Below are 20452 nucleotides of genomic sequence, written 5' to 3' on the forward strand. Positions count from 1 at the left end.
GAATGCATGAGAAACGTTGCCAGCGGGGCTGCCTCAGCAGCATCACTGTGGGCAGTTCTATTCCCATCAGGTTCAAAAAAGACCGTTGATTATACAAGTTAAAAGCAAGGCCTCAGGGAACCCCCGGCATTGTTAAAAGTCTCTTCTTTTTTCCCCTGAGGAAAAGTATAGGGTTCCGAAATTCCACTTGGTTTTACACGTCTGCAAGTTGCCAAGACATTACGTTAGGTATATTTTAGGTCAACCCAGTGATTAATGGGATGGAAAAGATGGGCTTGTGCCAGGCATACCAAACTGAGTAATTCAGCCCAAAGACCGGTGGCCAAGCCCAGCTCTCAAAACAGATAAAAAGCAGGGAACGTGCACATTTCCCAGAGGATCCTTTCACCTCAGTGGTCCAGGAATCTTGTCTCCTCTTTATTTCTCTCCCCCTCTTTCCTCTCTTGCTGCATTTCTTCACTGTGCTCAGAGGCAATGGCTCAAAAATCAGTTAGAGTCAGTAGGAATTTTAGCGCTTCTTCGGCTGTTATGCCTGGGAGCCGAACGAGCTATAGCGCGGTATCCCGGGGAAGCGGTGCAGGCTTCGGACGTGTCGGCGGGGGCTTCGGCAGCAGAAGCCTCCACGGCTTCGGAGCAAGCAAAAGAATTTCCGTTGGCGGCTATCGCACTGCCAGATCTGGATATGGTTATGGGTTAGGCCATGGAGGAGTGGGGTACAGGATCGTTGGAGGCGGCGGGTACGGTGGCTACGGTGCAGGAGCTGGTGGCATCCATGAGGTCATCATCAACCCAAGCCTCCTGGCCCCTCTCAACTTGGAGATAGACCCAACCATCCAGAAGGTGCGCAAGGAGGAGAAAGAGCAGATCAAGACACTCAACAACAAATTTGCTTCCTTCATTGACAAGGTAAGGGGGCTTCCTGTTGCCATTCTTTAAAAAGTTCCGCTACTCTGATACAAATTCCTTGCACTGCCTGTTCTAGTGACATAAGCCAGCTATAAATTCTGAACTTTTATTCCCTCTTTCTAACAGTTGCTTTACCATAAATATTTCACAGGTAAAAACTGGGATACAGTTGTGTACTGGCAACATCTTTCACACAAAGGATCAGTGAACTTCACATGTTGCTGAAGGCAATATGTTACACCCATTTACTCTGCAAGAACTGGGCCTCTAAAGACAGGTGTTTTAGCAAGCTGATCAATATTGTGGTGTAGTGGTTAACAGTGGTGGACTCTAATCTGGTGATCCGGGTTGGTTTCCCCACTCCTACACTTGAAACCATCTGGGTGTCCTTGGGCTCTTCTTTAAAAAAAGAAGAATTGTTCATAGATTGTTTGTTTTAACAGTAGATCTACCTGAACTACAGATTATATGAAACTTCATCATCTGCAGCAACCCTAACTATTTGGATAGATGCTATGTAGGGAATGGAAGTGGAGTGGTAAACTGGCAATTTGAGCCAGTGTACATGAATTGAGAGACACCAGAGCCACAAAAACTTTCCACCACTGGTCAAAGATTTAGGTTCCAAAGACCCAGAGGAGGGAGCTGAGACCTGAAGAATGCTAGTGTATATGTGAAGATGCTAACAACATTCAAGGTTGTCTGGAGAAATTGTCTTGCCACCTAGCCCAAGTGGTGTAGTGGTTAAGTGCAGCAAACTCTAATCAGGAGAACCAGGTTCAATTCCCCACTCCTCCACATGAAGCCTGCTGGGTGACCTTGGGCCAGTCATAATTCTCGCCGAACTCTCTCAGCCCCACCTACCTCACAAGGTGTCTGCTGTGGGGAGAGGAGGGGAAGGCGATTGTAAGCCGGCTTGAGACTCCTTAAACAGGAAGAGAAAATTGGGGTATAAAAACTAACTCTTCTTCTAACAGAGGTTTAATGTGTGGAAATGGGCAGCTGTTAATAACATTACTTGGTAAATAACACCCCATTAAGAGTCTATTTTTCTCCAGGCCATTTGGCAATCCTAGCAACATTTTAAAAAGGCATCTTCAAAGGCAAAAGATTTAATAGGGACTAGCAACCCAAAACACGGAGTGTCCCTGTCAATAGGAGGAACACTTGACTCCCATGATGCTGTTTAGCAATTAAATATGGGCCAGTATCCAAAGAGCCATTTTAAGAACAACTAAGGTTATGCCCTGCTCTGCCCAGCCCAGTGTAGCCCAGGCTAGCCTGATCTTCCCAGATCTCGGAAGCTAAGCAGGGTCGGCTCTGGTTAGTGGTTGGATGGGAGACCACCAAGGAAGCCCAGGTTTGCTACACAGAGACAAGCAATGGCAAACTGCCCCTGTTCATCTCTTGCCTTAAAAACCTTATGGGGTCGCCATAAGTCAGCGGCGACTAAACAGCATTTTCCACCACCAAGGTTATGCCCAGAGGAATTCTTAACAGCAGACCTTCACACATGATCACACAGGGAAGTGGGCATGCCTTAGTGGTAGCGCGCCTGCTTTCTGTGCAGAAGGTCTCTGTGCCTGAAACCCTGGCATCTCTAGTCCCAAAATGATAGCAAGGGTGTGTAGTTGTTGGGAAAGACCCTGGAGAGCTGCTAGCAATCTGCTCTAGGAGCTAGAAGGGTTTGACTTGATATAAGGCAGCTTCATACAGTCTCAAACTACTAAGGAACTACTCAGCTCCAAAAAACAACACACATCTTTGCCGTCTGGCAAAGAGGGAACGCTGTTTGAAATCTAGTCCTGCAGTTCTTTTGGATCCTGACCTTGGAAAATTCTAGAGTCTTTGCTGTTGCGAGCTGTCTAGTTTTAATAGTTGAATACAGAGATGAAGTGTTGGGAGGTAGGGGGGTTACCATTTTTCATAATGGTGAGGCCAGGAAAATCCTCCAAGTTGTCCTCGTCATCATTTATAGTTCACCTTTCTCGCTGAGACTCAAGGCAGTTTACAAAACATGAAAAGCCGTTCCAGGCACCAAAGACCTCCAATAAACCATGCCGTGGGACTAGGATTACAGAACTGGAAAACAAAGCAAACAAAAACCTGTCCTGATCATATAACACTTTAAGGACCTTTGAATTACCTTATTTCTCTTTACTAACAGGAAGGAAGGGATAAAGATCTTTGAAGCAAGTTGTGTGTAACTCACAGCCTCGCACCCAGCAGCCATGGCGATAGTCGATGCATTTAACGCAGCTAAAACATGTGCTAATAGTTACAGCCCTAGGCAGCTGGGGTTTATGCGCATTCAGAGCACTGGAGGCAGAAATGTTGAGCCTCTGTGCTCATGCACACACAAAATAAATTATCTGTCCATACAGTCATGTGCCTTTACCCACAATTAATTATGCAATTACAAAATTATGGAGATAAATTTTCTTCCTTTGCATAATATCAATCATTTTTCTTTTTCCCAATGCTTTGAGAGAAAGACAGTGGTTTCTCTCAGGTCAACTAGGGCGTTCAAAGCTGAGCAGAAAATTTGAAGCAGGGACTTACACGTTTATGTTCTTAGCCACTGTTCTTGCTTCATATAATGTTTGATCTTGGGGACGATTTCACATGAGGAAAAGGAAAGAAAACTGCAGGGGTGAGAGGAAACGTATGGGCAATGAAAAAGAGGGGAGTGTTACTGGAAGGGCTACCAAAAGCCACTGGAGGGTTGAAGTTGGGCTCCCTCTAATGCATCCAGACCTGACCCAAATGTCTAAGGAAATCATATGATTTATCCAGCTCCATGGGGTCCCAGAAGGAACACGGTCCTTGGGATTTTATGGCCTCCACTCCTGTCACCCCTGATGACTGGAAGTGGAGGCTGTGAGGGAGGGAAGTAGATCCTCAGGATGCTATAACTCCACTTCTTGACTACAGGTGTTACCTGCACATACGTGCAAGTCTTTCCATGACTTTGGGGGCCAGAGACTTGCTATTTTTAAAATAAAGGTTTTGACGAAAATGAGATCCATTATTGGCGTAAATGCAGAATTTCCCATGCATGTTACAAAAGAAAACTGACATGGTCAGACGTACATATCTAAAGATAACATGTCCCAAATTCACAACCACAGCAGTTCCGTTTGGCCACCAGCTCTAAAGGTCTTGCACTTTCTCAGTTATCTGATGCTTGCCACTAGTTTCGCCCTGACCTGGGTGGCCCAGGCTAGCCTGATCTTGTCAGATCTCAGAAGCTAAGCAGGATCAGCCCTGGTTAGAATTTGGATGGGAGACCACCAAGGAAGACCAGGGTTGCTGTGCAGAGGAAGGCACTGGCAAACCACCTCTGTAAGTTTCTTGCCATGAAAACCCCAAAAAGGGGTTGCCATAAGTCGGCTGCAAATTGACGGCACTTTACACACACACACTCACACACAGCCACTAGTTTCAGCTATGTAGATTAAGGTCTGCCAGTTCCTATACATTTTCCTTGTAACAGCCTTGCAATCTATTTAAAATGGAGGGGTGGGGGGCTGCTATGAACATTTCTCTAATTTTATTTATTATTATTTATTAACAAGGTTTTACCTCAGATTTCTGCCTTCAGGGAGTCACCAAGGCGACCGACAAAACATACAAATTAAAATCTCATCTTAAAAGCCATTAAAACCAACACAGAGATGTAACATTAAAACAAGTTTAAACCAGAGCTTAAAATAAGTACAAAAGATAAAAACAACAGTTAAAACATTGAGGAGATAGGAGGGATCACCGAGTGACTGTTGTCAGCTGCTTAGTGAACTACAAACATTTTTGGTCATAAATATGCTTAATGTTGGTTGAATTCAGGTCCGTTTCCTGGAGCAGCAGAACAAAGTGCTAGAGACCAAGTGGAGCCTCCTGCAAGAGCACAAAACAGCCCGGCACAACATTGAGCCCTTATTTGAAGCATACATCAATAATCTTAGAAGGCAACTGGAAGACCGCGGGGCAGAGAAGGTGCGGTTAGACACAGAACTGAAAAATATGCAGGATGCTGTGGAGGACTTCAGGATCAGGTAAACTTTCAGGGGTGGGGAATTAATTTTAAAAGATAAAGTTAAAAGTAGTCCCCTGTGCGAGCACCAGATCATTACTGACCATGGGGTGACGTCACATCCCAGCGTTTACTAGGCAAACCGTGTTTATGGGGTGGTTGGCCATTGCCTTCCCCAGTCTTCTACGCTTTATCCCCAGCAGGCTGGGTAATTTTACCAACCTCGAAAGCATGGAAGGCCGAGTCAACCTTGAGCTGGCTATCTGAAACCGACTTCTGTCAGGATCGAACTCAGGTCATGAGCAGAGCTTGGGCTGCAATACTGCAGCTTACCACTCTGCGCTACGCGGCTCCTGGAATTAATTTACTTTAATTAAAGTATTTCTCCATTCCATGAGATGACTAAGATAAGATACAGTTGTTAAAAATATACAGTTTAAGGTTGAGATATAACATGAATTTTTAAAAACGTTAGGTGATGTGCACAGAAACAAGAATGCTGATAAATTTGTTGCAAAATTAAAACAGCCTGGGAAAAGGATCCAGTGTTTCCTCTCATCAAAAGTTGGGATGAACTGGAAGCATTTATCTTCACACTGAAGACAAAGCAGAACAGCTGCCAAGTAGATTTGTCTGTGGAGGGTGCTGTATAACCTGGGTCCCACCACACACAAAAAGTCCATTCCTACTCTCCTAGCTTCTATAGGCAAGGAAATCAGGAACAATGCTTGAATTACAGGGGGTCGAGCCCATTTATCTTTTTGGTTCCCCTTCTGTGTGCATGTGCTGTCAAGTCACAGCTGACTTATGGCGCCCCTGTAGGGTTTTCAAGGCAAGAGTTGTTCAGAGGTGGTTTGCCGTTGCCTGCCTCTGCATGGGCTGAAAGAGTTCTGAGAGAACTGTGACTGGCCCAAGGTCACCACAGGCTTCATGTGGATACCAATGCCAGGAGGCAACGTCAGGGGAAGGCCTCGGTCTCTATGACCTGCTGTTGGACCTCCAGAGGAACTGGTTGGCCACTGTGTGAGGCAGGATGCTGGACTAGATGGACCACTGATCTGACCCAGTGTGAAAGTGAGCAAAGTGCCGTCAAGTTGCAGCTGACTTATGGCGACCTCAGCAAGGGGCTTTCAAGGCAAGTGAGAAGCAGAGGTGGTTTGCCATTGCCTTTCTCTGCAGAGCCTGCTTAGCTTCTGAGATCTGACGAGATCAGGCTATTCCATGCCACCTTCCCTCCGTCTGATCCAGTATGGCTTTTCTTATGTTCTTATGCTCCATTTAAAGAATCCCCACTGAGGAAAATCCCAACTGGAGTTTTCTGTCCTGTGACTTCAGATCCTGTGACATCACCAAGATGGCATTTATCAGATTCTCCTCTGGGTGTGGCATTAATGAGCTCAACCTTAAATTCCATCCAGTGTTTCCAACATGAGAAGAAAATCATAGGGGATCGTAAAGATATTCTTTCCCACAAGGGAGAAAATTATAGGAGCATTCGAAGCACCCACCTTTCCCGAGACTGGCAGATGTCCTTTTCCATTGCCTGGCTCCAGGGAACCTGGGCAAGTCATACTTGCCTACCCAATGAAAGAACTGTTTATGCAGCATCTTCTGGCAGCAATTGAAAAGCCGAAAGGAAGGGGTTTTTTTTTTACACTGGCCTCTCCTCAGTCAATAAAACTAGTCTGGGCATTTAACATAAGCCAAAACATCCTCTAGTTCAGATTGCTTTATTTTAAGAGGTTTCATTGTTCAGATCTTACTTCGGTTGCAACAGGCTGCTGCAACCTATGGGGCTTTTATATAATTTGGAGAGCCGCTCTCGCCAGGAGCTCCAGTTTTTTTGAGCGTTCCCATTCTTGCAACCTTGTCTTGATTATTTTAATGGCAATGCCAAGCTACATCTTGATGCAGGGCTTTGATTCAGCTAGCCTCTGCCCCTCCCAGGTGATCCTTCTTTTACCTTCAGGGGCATTTCAGAAAAAAATATTAATAAAAGAAGTAAAACAATTATTTTTTTTCTTTTAAAATGGAAAAAAAAGTTTGTTGTTCAGAAGGAATGCTTAGTAACTTCACCTCCTTTTGCTGGGATCCAATTTGGGTTTTGTTGCTAGAATTACACAGATTATTTGAGAAACTTATATCCTACTTTTCTATCCATCAGTGACACTCAGGGTGGTATGGAATAAAATGTTATGCAATTATGAATGCAAAACCAATAAGCAACATTATTTATAAGAATGTGGCAGATTAAGGGCTAAATTCACTCTGAAAAGGGTCATGGATGGTTCCTGCTGCTGTTTTTTCTGGCCCTAACTATAGCTAAAGCATCTGGACACAGTGGCATTTATTCATTGGGCCAGAGCTGCTATAATTAATAATTGTGTGCCATCAATGCTAAACAAGACCCTTGGGGTTTTCAAGGCAAGAGATTAGCAGAGGTGGTTTGCCATTGACTTCCTCTGCATAACAACCCTGGTCTTCCTTGATGGTCTCCCATCAAGCTTCCCAGCTCTATTCAGGCTGCTAAGAACTGCAATACACACCTGGAATTTGTCTTTTACATGATAGACTGAGAGAGGTTCTCTTAGATTGGACCCTAACCTGGATGGCCCAGGCTAGCCTGATCTGGCCAGATCTTGGAAGCTAATCAGGATCAGCCCTAGTTAATATTTGGATGGGAGACCACCAAGGAATTCCAGGGTTGCTTTGCAGAGGCAGCAATGGCAAACCACCTTGGAACGTCTCTTGCCTTAAAAACCTTCGGGGTCGTAAGGTTGCCAGGTCCCCCCTAGCCACTGCCAGGGGATGGGGAGTTAGGGTTGCCAGAGCTGCGTTGGGAAACTCATGTACATTTGGGGATGGAGCCTGGCAAGGACAGGAATCTCAGTGGGGTACAGTGTCATAGAGTCCACCCTCCAAAGCATCCATTTTCTCCAGGGGAACTGATCTCAATAGTCTGGAGATGAGTGGTAATTCTGCAGCATCTCCAGGTCCCCCTGGAGGCTGGCATCCCTATGGTGGTCACCATAAGTCAGCTGAAACTTGACGGCATTTTACACACACACACACACACACACACACACACACACACACACACACACACACACATGCACACCCCTTAGACCTGACTCTGAGAACCAAACCCCCCCAGCAATTCCCCCAAGTCAGATTTACTTACAAAGATTTCGTATTAATATGTTCTGTTAATTAGCTCTTTTTCCAGTATTCTCAAGCTTGAAAAATAGTGCAAAAGTTGAACTTAATAGGCTGAAACTTAATGTTATTGCCTTAAAAATTCACCAGCAAGGTTTTGCTGGAGGACCTTGAGTCTGTCATATTGTCTCAGCCTACTGCGCCTCCCAAGGTGATTGTGAGGTAATATGGGAGAGGGGAGACTGATCCTTTCCGCCCTGAGCTCCTTGGAGAGAGGGTGGGATGGAAAGGTACCAAATAAAATAAATAATTTTGTATGACCCTCCTTCCTTATTGCAGCCCCCAGTGCTGCATGGTGCTTTTTCCACAACCCCCGCCCCAAGACCCACAGCAGAGGGTTTGAGAGATTCGCAGGGCTACTGGAAGGAGCAGGGAAGATTCTGTTGTGGAGATCCTGTCGCCGTCCTTTGTGAATTAAATACAATGTTTACCTATCAGTCATTAATATAGAGCTCATGTATAAGAATAAATGTACAGTATAGCTTCTGTAATGTAATGCTGTAATGGTTATGCAATACTTGTCCTCAGAGGGAAGGGTTTTCAGCAGCCCTCCAGGATAAGCGTACAGCTGTAAGGCCATGGGCAGTGTATAGTTGCTAGCCACTGCTTATCTGCTATCTTACTGTCTTAGAATATGGTTCTCTAACTAAGGGTCTTTATCCCCTAAGCCTTGGAGCTAGAACAGGTAAGAAGAGGGGAAGGAGTAATATGCCTTATGAAACTGCTGACTGTGAAATAGGCAGCTGCTGTATGATAGTTAGCTCTTCTTACAGCTGCTGTACCAAGATTATCACAAGTACTGTTTTATTATCCTCCAAGCCATATGTATTATCCTCCAAGGCTATGTAATGCAATGTAAGCATATAATTGTGTTTTATGATTTAAATGTGTTAACTTTATACTATTGATTCACAAATGAATGTATTAAATGTGTCTTGTTCAGGAGGTGAGAATGGTTATGAAATTGAATATATAAAGTACTCCTGAAGCTCAAAACTAATAGATTATGATTTAGTAAAACAGATCCAGAGGATATGGATGTCCAAATATGGTCTTACGTGGGTACAGTATTGACACCTTGTCCAGCTGTACAACCTTCATTTCATAGGTGCAGAAGACAAGCACTACAAAGCTGCTGGTGCTTTATCCCATGCTCCAGGGGTGCAGGGGCACCCACATATCAGATAACACCAAATCTGGAGAGAATATAAGGACTAGCCCAACAGGCAGAAAGCATATGGTTGGTGGAGGACAACACTGGTCATCTGGCCTCACTCTCAACATCTCCAAAGATGTAAAACCCAGAGATGCAAATGGAGAACAACACTGGTTGTTTGGCCATTGGCTTTCTCCGTCTTTTGCGTAAGACATAACATTCAAAGAGGTAGAAGTGTGAGTGGAGGGCAACACTGTTGTCTGGCCATTTGTTCATTCTATTATTTCATATCTTGCGTGATATGGAACTCTACCATTTCACAAGTTCTTTGTGAGAATGGGAAAGACTCTCCTTGAGAGAGATTCATTTCAAAATGACCTGCTAAGGCTGGATGTCTGAAATGACTGCTTGCAGACTATTCCATATGATGGAGACTCTTAATATTCCTACTAACCTTACTGTGGGGTCTAGGAGTATTGGATCAGTTCCATATTTGGAAACACTGACATCTCATTAATCCTAGCAAGGATTGATGGGTTCTCACTGAATGATCTAAATGGTTTGACTTGGCTTTCCTTGAGAAACATGGAAGTTGTGAAACCCAGGTTACAGAACTGACAAGACCAGAAACAGGATTCTTAGATATTCTTAGAGATTCCTCTAAGCAACCAGAGATATCTCTTGGGGTAAAGAGTCAGAGGTTTCCTCAACAACACAGGGGAAGCTTCTACACTCAGTGACAATGAGTGGCATACACAGTATGCATGCACATATTACATTATATATAGAGAGCTACTGAGCTCTTACCTGGAACTAAGGTTCATACAGGTTCTCTCTACATATTGAATTTAAAGCTACACATAGTCTTGTAAATTACTGACTTCAGCTTTACAAGAATCTGCTGTCTCTGATATAGAACAGTATTCCAATGAACCAAAAGCTCATTCAGTATTTTGGACTATAGCTCTCAAATAAACTAAAAACCAGAGAATCAAAGATATGGTAAAGACATAGGAACATGAGAAAAGACTACAGAAAAGGTTTGCAATGTCCTGAATATAAGCTAGGAGAAGTTTAGAAATAATATAAGGTTGTATTCTGCATTAAGATGTTTTTAACTATGAATTTCTCTCCTTATACTAATCATATTTTGACAGGCTTTCTGTAAACTGATTTATTCCTGAATGAAATGCATTACAGGTTTAAGGTTAAAAAACCTTACATAGAGAAATTGCTTATAAAGATTGTTTGAAACTGCTTGCATATATTAAAATAAATGAACGTGAAAGAGAATCATAAATGTTTGTACTTTATGACATGTTTTAATAATGCGTAAATATTCACATGCATATATTTTATGTGAAATAAATATGTTTTAATAATTATACTTTTGGTTCTTGTAGGTTATCCGGGCTGTGTAACCGTGGTCTTGGAATTTTCTTTCCTGACGTTTCGCCAGCAACTGTGGCAGGCATCTTCAGAGTAGTAACACTGAAGGACAGTGTCTCTCAGTGTTACTACTCTGAAGATGCCTGCCACAGTTGCTGGCGAAACGTCAGGAAAGAAAATTCCAAGACCACGGTTACACAGCCCGGATAACCTACAAGAACCAATGAACTCTGACCGTGAAAGCCTTCGACAATAATTATACTTTTGTCCAATATTATAAATTTATTGGCGTGTTCAAAAAATGTCCTAGAAACCTTAATAAGTTTCTGGGAACCGTTGATTCCGGTCTAGTAGTGTCTCGCTGAATAAGATAACATATTCCTTCTCAGGAAGGGGTCCTTTCTAAGAGCATAGGCACTTAACGGCCCGAACCGCGACAATCCTTCTGTTCATGCAACTGTGTGACCTAGTTCAAAGAGAGTCATGTTGTAAGTGACGGGGTTTGCTGGGGAAGTACAACGGAAAGATTCTTCATTTCTAATCCATTCTTGGGCTCATCGTTCCAGGTTTCTAATGAGGTGCTCAATTTCGCTTTCCCCTCCCATAGGTATGAAGACGAAATCAACAAGCGCACAGCTGCAGAGAATGAGTTTGTGGTGCTCAAGAAGGTGAGTCCTTTTAATGTTTTTGGGACGAGATGGGCACAGCTTCTTAAACAATTTGTACTCATTAATCTTTGCGCTCTTAGAAATCACTAGTTATAGCTTTACCATCATGTCTCTGTTGACTTTTTTTCTGTAGGTTGACACAACCCTGCCTACAGAACTGATAGATGCGCTTAGATTTCCTTCTACTGCTTCATAATCATCAGCCTCTACCCCAGGTGTCCTCAACCTTTCTTTTAAGCTTGGGGGCACCTTTGGAATTTTGACACAGTATGGTGGGCACAGCCATAATATGGCTGCCACAAAATGGCTGCTACAGGAGTTTATGCCAGCCACAAAGTGGCTGCTGTGGTCTACCATCAGTCACACAGTGAAGATCCTTGTACTGTGCTGGCAGCTGCTGCTAAAATGACATTTCACACAATCTGTGCAGGCAACCAAATTTCCAGTGGCCAATTGGAATTCTTGGTGGGCAGAAGCCCCCCACTCCCCCGCCTTACCCATTTTCTAAAAACACGGCAGGCACTAGGAATGGTGTCGGCGGGCATTGAGACCCCTGCTCTTCTCTCTCTTTCTGCAAACTGGCATCTTGCTATTAAGGAGAGAATCAGCACAGTGGAATGATTAGAGGGATTACAGCCAGAGAAACCTGAGTTTAAATCCTCACTATAGTATGAAGCTCACTTGGTAGGGTTGCCATGTCCCTCTTCGCCACCGGCAGGAGGTTTTTGGGGCAGAGCCTGAGGAGGGCAGGGTTTGGGGAGGGAAAGGACTTCATTGCCATAGAGTCCAATTGCCAAAGCAGCCATTTTCTCCAGGTGAACTGATCTCTATCAGCTGAAGATCAGTTGTAATAGCAGGAGATCTCCAGCTAGTGCCTGGGGGTTGGCAACCCTATCACTTGGGGACAGTCACCCTCTCTCCGCCTAACCTACTTCACAGGGTTGTTGTCAGAATAAAATAGAGGGACTCCTGAGGTCCTTGGAGAAAATATGAGATAAAAAGCAAATAAAGAAATAAGCAGACTGGAATGATGTGATTAACTGATGTGCCTTGGAAATGATATTAATAAAGTCTAAAATGGGGGGGTCATTATATTGACCTATGTGTGATTTGTTTTCTAGTATTGATGCTCCATTTTATATTTCTGTACTTCATATTTTTTTCACATTTCCCCCCATTAAGTTCTGTTTTACTATCAGTCCTGCTCCCAGGTTTTGCCTTAAAAAAACAAAACTTTCCTCTAAAATTTCTGCAGCCCCTCCCAGTTGTGTGCCATTGATGAATTTGGGTCTGTGTATGGTCCAGTTTGTCATCCCTAGTGAATAGCACCAGAGTGATCACCACCAACTGGGCAGCTAGGGGAGAAAGGGGGGGGGAGCAGGTTCTAGGAGCCCCATGGCGCAGAGTGGTAAGCTGCAGTACTGCAGTCCAAGCTCTGCTCACGACCTGAATTTGATCCCAACGGAAGTTGGTTTCAGGTATCCGGCTCAAGGTTGACTCAGCCTTCCATCCTTCCGAGGTCGGTCAAATGAGTACCCAGCTTGCTGGGAGTAAAGGGAAGATGACTGGGGAAGGCACTGGCAAACCACCCTGTAAACAAAAGTCTGCCTAGGAAACATCAGGATGTGACGTCACCCCATGGGTCAGGAATGACCAGGTGCTTGCACAGGGGACCTTTACCTTTTTAAAGCAGGTTCTAAAGTTATACCCGACAATGAATTGGTTTACCACATAGAAAGTTTTTGCAATTTTAATTTTTTTTTAAAAAATTACATATTGTGCTAATTTTAATTTTTTGCCATGCATACGCATGCTTTGTAAATCACTGGTTTTCATTTTTTTTGCTCAACATTCTGTCAGTGTGTTTTTATTGTGTATGCAAGTACAGTTTTTATACACTATATATGCGTAGAGCACTGTTATCTAAATGTATACCATGTAATGCTGGTTTTATTGATGCACAGATGATGTTGAAAAATTAGTAGATTTGAGAGCCAGCGTGATGTAGCGGTTAAGAGCAGGGGACTCTAATCTGGAGAACTGGGTTTGATTCCCTGCTCCTCCATATAAGTGGCGAATTCTAATCTAGTGAACTGGGTTGGTTTCCTCGCTCTTACACATGAAGCCTGCTAGGTGACCTTGGGCTAGTCACAGTTCACTCTGAATTCTTTCAGCCCCACCTACCTCACAAGGTGTGTGTTGTGGGGAGAGGAAGGGAAGGAGATTGTAAGCTAGTTTGATTCCCCATTTTTTAAAAAGGTAGAGAAAGTCGGCATATAAAAACCAACTCTTCTTCTTTATGGGGAAAAAAATCACACGATCAGTTCTGGTTTTTTTTTGTTTTTTTTGCCATCAAGTCACAGCTGACTTAGGGCAACCCCATAGGGTTTTCAAGGCAAGAGACATTCAGAGGCGGTTTGCCATTGCCTGTCTCTGTGTAGCGACCCTGGTATTCCTTGGTGGTCTCCCATCCAAATGCTGACCAGGGCTGACCCTGCTTAGCTTCCGAGATCTGACGAGATTAGACAAACCTGGACTATCCTGGTCACGACCGTTTTTGCCACTGGAGAAGCAAAAACGGAACAACAATTTTCAGGCTGAAACAGCAGGGATGAGAAATTCAACAATGACCTATCATGTCAGCTGCTCACTAAGTTTGCAAAGGACCCCAGCACATGTCAGAAAATACTGACCAATGTTCTAGGAGTGCATTCTAAAATATTGGGTCTTACCTTTGTCCTGCATGAAATGGAAGCATAATTTAGAATAAGTTCAATATTCTCATCCAACTGTGCATTGGAAGAGAAAGCCAGTAGTTGAACGTGTAAAGAGGCCTTCTACTGAGTCAGATAGAGAAGTCTGTGATATTGATTGGCCTCTAGCACATGCTGCAATTGCAATGTTTGATTTTTTTTTTTTTTTTTTGCTTTTTACTCCTTCTTTCCTTTCCAGGATGTGGATGCTGCCTACCTGAACAAGGTTGAGCTGGAGACCAAAGTGGATTGCCACACAGATGAGATCAATTTCCTGAAAGCGCTCTACGATGCAGTAAGCTCAATACTTCAAGTTTCTCTGCATTTAGTACAGTTGCAGGCTAGATTTGCATCTTGGTCTCCCAGTAATTCTCCTTCCCTTCTAGTAAGGCATGTCCAACAAGATTGCTTCTTTGTGGACATATTTGGTAGAGGCAGATATTCTGATATCTTTCAACCAGTGAACTCCTCCTTCCTCTTTTTATTTAGGAACTAGCTCAATTGCAGTCACAAATTTCCGACACCTCTGTCGTTCTCCAAATGGACAACAACCGAAGCCTGGACCTGGACAGCATCATTGCCGAGGTCAAAGCACAGTACGAGGATATTGCCAATAGAAGCCGGGCCGAGGCAGAATCCTGGTATCAAAGCAAGGTGAGAGAGATCAGTGTTCTTAAATGCTTAAATTTGGAAGAAGAAGAAGAATGTGATTCTGGAGACATGGCTGGGTTTGATTTTGGGTAATGACATGGGATGCTTCATATGGGATGCCAGTGTTGCTGGGGTGCCACATAATTTAGAAAGTTTGGGAAAATATCAGCCAAAAATGGGATAGATTAATTATCTGAATTTGATGTTGCCAGTCTTTGTGGATTATTAGCCAAAAGGTAAAATAAGATAGAAGTCCAGTGGCATCTTAGAAACTAAAAGAATTTATTACAGCTTTTGTGAATTGCTTAATCGAAGTCTGGAATGAATTTTGTTATCCTCTAAGATGCCACCAGACTGCTGGTGTATTTTGCTGCAATATGCCAACACAGCTACCCACCTAGAATTATCACCAACATATTGGTTATCACCAAAGTATTCACACACATTCACCTCTACACAGGCGACTGTGGTGTAGTGGTTACAGTGCTTGACCAGGATACCTGGGCCATTTTTGCATGGTCAAAAATGACTTTTTATGGTCCCGACGCAAAAGGAGAAATTCCACTACCCCCACTTGCCTGCTCCTTTGTTCATGTTTATATAGCTATTAGCATATGCATAGCTAACCTTCCGCTGTTATTTTGCATTGTTCCTTGAGGGAGATTCTTCGCGGAAAACACCAAAGGTTGTGTTAGATGAGCTCTTTTGTAATGCAAAGCTGGTATGTGCCCGCTTCGCAGTCACTTCTGGAATGACGGTTCAGCGTGAAAAATTAAAACAAAATTTGCGGGGCAATTCAGCCTGGAACGTGCTGCTAATTACCATGCAAAAATGGCCCTGGTTTCAAACCCCTGACACTCATTGGGTGACCATAGGCATGCATCGCTGTTGCAGCCAGCCTACCTCGCAAGGCTGTTGTGAGGATGAAATGGGAAAATGGGGGGGGGGACTGAGTGCTGCTGTAACCTCCTTAGAAGAAAGATGAGATAAAAATGTGATTGATAGATCAAAACTTAAGTATCTCCTCAACATTTAAATTTAGCAGTAGGGATGAAGCAATAACAGCCCTTTTTTGTTTCTTTGATATTATATATTGTTCTTGGTGTCAGGTCACCTGATTTTTCTTACTCTCATTGATAGTTCCCCCCCCCCTTTTATGGTATGTTTATACCATTTCCACATTATTGTATGCAATTTATATGAAACTGATGCAAAATAATATTTAAAGTGTGTTAAATTTTGATGGTAGGTATTTAGCATGAGGCGAAATGAGTGTGAAAATAAAGATTCACAAGTTTGCTGCTTCTCACAAGGGAGAGAGGAGACCAAAGTGAATTGCCTCAGTGACAAGATCATGGATGATGTTTGACTCCAACCAGGCAGCTTTTGAAACCTCACCTCATTGCAGTTTAGGAGTTCAGTTGTATTCACCTCGTTGGTTTTATCTCCCTCACCTCCCTCAGTATGAAGAGTTGCAGCTCACGGCTGGTAGACATGGAGATGACTTGCGAAACACGAAGATCGAGATCTCAGAGATGAACCGCATGATTCAAAGACTCCACTCTGAGATTGACAATGTGAAAAAACAGGTAGCGTTTCCATCACATTTCTCCTAAACCAAGATTCTCCGTTCAGATTTTGAGGCACCTAGCTGAGCAAATGTTTCCTAACCAATGTTTTAATTGCTGTTTTCATGTTTTGTATGCATATGAGTGGTGTATGCAAGGTTCTTTAGTGTTCTAAAGGCACAGATATCTTTTTGTATCAGTGCCCCCTCCCCCTTCACTATTTTCCTGATGCTGACATACAGGATCCAGATATTCTACTTGGAATACCAGTGCCTGGCCTTGTGGTTTTAAAAAAGGCCCCTCTTTTTTAAAAAAATCTAATCTCCTTCTTCTGACAGTGTGCCAGCCTGCAGACAGCCATTGCTGATGCCGAACAACGTGGCGAGCTCGCCCTTAAAGATGCCAGGATAAAGCTGACCGAACTGGAGGAGGCTCTAACGAAGGCTAAGGCTGACATGGCCCGTCAGCTGAGGGAATACCAGGAGCTCATGAATGTCAAGCTGGCCCTGGATATTGAGATCGCCACCTACAGAAAGCTGCTGGAAGGCGAGGAGAGCAGGTGGGTAGCGCCTAAGACCTTGGGCTGAATAAGGTGCCCTGTTCCGTGTTGTGAAGTCGCTTCAGGGAAGGATGTTGGCTGAGGTGCCCAGCTCTCAATAGCTATAGCTATTTTATACAAACCATTATTTCTCTGTATTGTTTATGGCAGGGGTGTAGGGTTGCCAGGTCCCTCTTCGCCACTGGTGGAAAGTTTCACCATAGAGTCCAATGGCCAAAGTGGCCATTTTCTCCAGGGGAACTGTTCTATAGTGGCTGGAGATCAGTTGTAATAGCAGGAGAAGATCTTCAGCTAGTACCTGGAGGTTGGGAACCCTACAGGGGTGTCAAACATACAGCCCGCAGGCCGCATCTGGCTCCTTGAGAGATCTTATCCGGCCCATGAGCCAGCCAAGGCAGCCACTCCCCCCACTCTCGATCTAGGCTGGCGAGGCATGGCCTGGCCTGGCTCAACCAAGTGACATTTATGTCATACCCGGCCCCTCGTAACAAATTAGTTCAACACCCCTGGTTTATGGGGCTTCTTACCACCTCTGGACCAGACTTCTTGGAATGGCTGCAGATGTACCTTATCTAGGCCATAGAAGAAGCCAGTTTTATAGTACAATCAAAAGTATCTCAGTGTCCAGTTGTTTTAAGCAAAACACTTTGGCTCAGACTAAAGCAAAATTCCTCCCTGGTCTTATGGGGGGAAAGAAGCATGGAAGGCAGAAAGGGATATCGAATATTGGGCCGGTGAAGGGGCAGAGTCTAAGTCTCCAGGAATGAACACCTGCAGCATGACCAGTTCTAGCCATTATTGTTGAAGGACAGTGGCACCTGCTATGTAGACAGAATCATTAAAAGAATACGGAAATTAAGAAATTAAAATACGCCCATTTGGCTCTATCCAGCTTTACCACTTTTCATAATTTCTTCGCCCTGATTTTCTTGGCCACCAGGCCAAACAGTGCCATTTTCCGGGAAATATAAGGATCCACATCCGATAACAGCACCTGCCATGTAAGTTCTGTTAGTAGTATATGAGGAGCCCCATTTTCATCTGTAAAGGGACTTTATATTTAGATGATTAGCTGTTCTTGGGCTGCATTGACACAAGAGCACAAAAACATGCCTCCGCCATGCATAGGGTTGCCAGGTCCCTCTTTGCCACCGGCAGGAGGTTTTTGGGGTGGAGCCTAAATGGGGCATGGTTTGGAGAGGGGAGGGACTTCAATGTAGGCTTACCAGGTCCCTCTTCTTCGGCAGGAGGTTTTTGGAGTGGAGGTGGGGGGGTCGCACACTCCCAGAAGTGCTTCAGCACATCCGGTTTACACCCGTAAGTGCTGCATTGCAAAGGGCCGGTTTCCACTCAAACTCCCAGTTTGAGTGTAAAACGGCCCCTTGTGATGCATTTTACACCCGGAAGTGCCGCATCACACCAGGCCTTTACCACTCAAACTGGGAGTTTGAGTGGAAACCAGCCCTTTGCAATGCAGCACCTCCGGGTGTAAACTGGAAGTGATGTGTCGCCATTTGCACGGATTGCCTGCCAACCCTCACCTGGTCAGCGGGCAGCCAGGTGGATTGGCAGGGGTTTGCCTAACACCACCTGGCACTTGGCAACCCTAGCCATGCAGCAGCAGGTGGCATGGATGCAGCAGCAACAATATCTGCATGCCCCATCCTGTGTCCCTTGCTGCTGGCGCTCCCTCCCATTTTTCATCTATTGCATTTGCGACTGTCACTGGAAACAAAAATCAACTCCAAAGATAGAGGAATGGCTGGTTAAAGTTAAAGAAATATATGTTTTAATTAAGCTAACAGCATATCAGAAAAACAGAGATACAATGAGATTGGATGCGGTATAGTCACATACAATAAGTAAAATAGAGAATTTCATAAATAAGGGCGGGAAATAGGAATGCATTGCGCTCAGTCAGGACGTAATGATGAATATGAAGACATAGAAATAAGCTGTAGCATGGGAGACTTGATCTTATTTTATTGTGTGTGTGTGTGTGTGTGTGTGTGTGTGTGTGTGTGTGTGTGTATATATATATATATATATATATATATATATATATATATATATATATATATATTGTATTTTAAATTATGAAGACTGTCAGTAATTCTGCTTTTTTTAGTTGTTGTTGTCATTGGGTTTTTTTCTAATAAAATTATTTTTTTAAAAAACTACTGGCTTTCCCACTTGATCTCGCCCAATTCCTTTCCTCACTTTTAGCCCATATTTCATCTGGCCCATATCACTTCCATGATCCCCAGCTAAACCTTTTTGTTGAGCAAAAGGTGTCCTCCTTCCCCCTTTTCACAGTGGAAAAACTGGCAGGATGCAACCCCTTATTTGTTTGTCTTCACTCTATCCTTTCATGCAAACATGGCTACTAGAATAATAAAGGATGTACTTGGACTTCTCGCTGTTTCAGGAGCATTACGTTTTTATCTAGGCACAATTGGGCAAAAGGATATCACACATCCAGAGTCCAGTCCACAATATCATTTTGACACGGAGGTGATGCAGCAAAGACACCCAGCACATAAAGGGAAAGCTGTGCATGTGAAAAAAGAATGCTCCAGTGCTGTTCTGGAATTTTAATGAGCTAGATTTGAGTCCAGTAGCACCTTAGAGGTCAACAAGATTTTTCGGGTGTAAGCTTTTGAGAGTCAAAGCTTTTGAGACTCATAAACTTTCAAGAGGTATCTGGTGCTTTGAATCTTGAAAGCTTATACCCCCCAAAATCTTGTTGGTCTCTAAGGTGCTACTGCACTCAAGTCTGGAATTTTAATGATAATCATATATTCAGTTATTAGATATGGATATTCAAAACCAAATTCTGAATCGCCACTATTTTTCCTCTAACTCATAGTCATCACAATGATTTTTCTCTTTGTTTCCTTTAACAGGCTGGCTGGAGAGGGTGTTGGTGCAGTAAATATATGTAAGTAATAAACAAATGAATCCGAGAAACTCAGATGAAATTATGAACCTTTGAACTGGGTTTGTGTAGGTTGCAGCTGGACAAACAGTAGTTTGGGCCCTTACCAAGGATGTGCGAAACCCCCTTGTGAATTTTTTTCTGTTCTTAATGTAATTTTCTAGCAATTCCTCAGATTTTTTTTTTCTTCTGAGGGGGAAGGGTCTAAATACTTATTATAAATTTTGCTTTAAGCAAAATCTAGAGGCAGCCTACACAGAATCTCCCTCAGAAATTTCACTAATCTAAACAGAATACTCGCTGGAATACTTCAGATATTTCACCAGAGGAAAAATCTTCAAATTCCCTTTCAATTTCACATCAGTTGAATTTTCGCTGGCAATTCTAACTTCCAGAGATGCCCTATGAATAAATAAATTGCCATGGAGGGTTAGACCCAAGGTCCATCTAGTCAAACCTTCTGCTTCCTAAGGGTAAATATTCACTGGAGGGACATGACAGAAGTACACAGGAGCAAACAGTTCCTGATATAGTTTGTTTTCGTATTTTTTATCAGTGGTTTTAGATCATTGCTTTTTGCTGTTGATTTTGTAGATTCATTTGAATTGTGTACAC

The 20452-nt window shown here is 43.5% G+C and overlaps 1 protein-coding gene across 1 annotated transcript in view; it reads left to right on the forward strand.

Moving 5' to 3' along the window:
- The first annotated feature begins 474 nt into the window (after positions 1 to 474).
- The window catches only part of LOC130493502 (keratin, type II cytoskeletal 5-like), a 203161-nt gene continuing 183183 nt past the window's right edge, over positions 475 to 20452 (forward strand). Inside the window, exons 1-8 of the mRNA XM_056867258.1 lie at positions 475 to 906; positions 4753 to 4961; positions 11308 to 11368; positions 14321 to 14416; positions 14611 to 14775; positions 16236 to 16361; positions 16679 to 16899; positions 19806 to 19840. Of these exons, the coding sequence (XP_056723236.1) occupies positions 475 to 906; positions 4753 to 4961; positions 11308 to 11368; positions 14321 to 14416; positions 14611 to 14775; positions 16236 to 16361; positions 16679 to 16899; positions 19806 to 19840 (1345 nt within the window). The remainder of the gene's footprint in view (positions 907 to 4752; positions 4962 to 11307; positions 11369 to 14320; positions 14417 to 14610; positions 14776 to 16235; positions 16362 to 16678; positions 16900 to 19805; positions 19841 to 20452) is intronic.

Source organism: Euleptes europaea, chromosome 1 (genome assembly GCF_029931775.1).
Source record: "Euleptes europaea isolate rEulEur1 chromosome 1, rEulEur1.hap1, whole genome shotgun sequence".
Lineage (NCBI taxonomy): Eukaryota > Metazoa > Chordata > Lepidosauria > Squamata > Sphaerodactylidae > Euleptes > Euleptes europaea.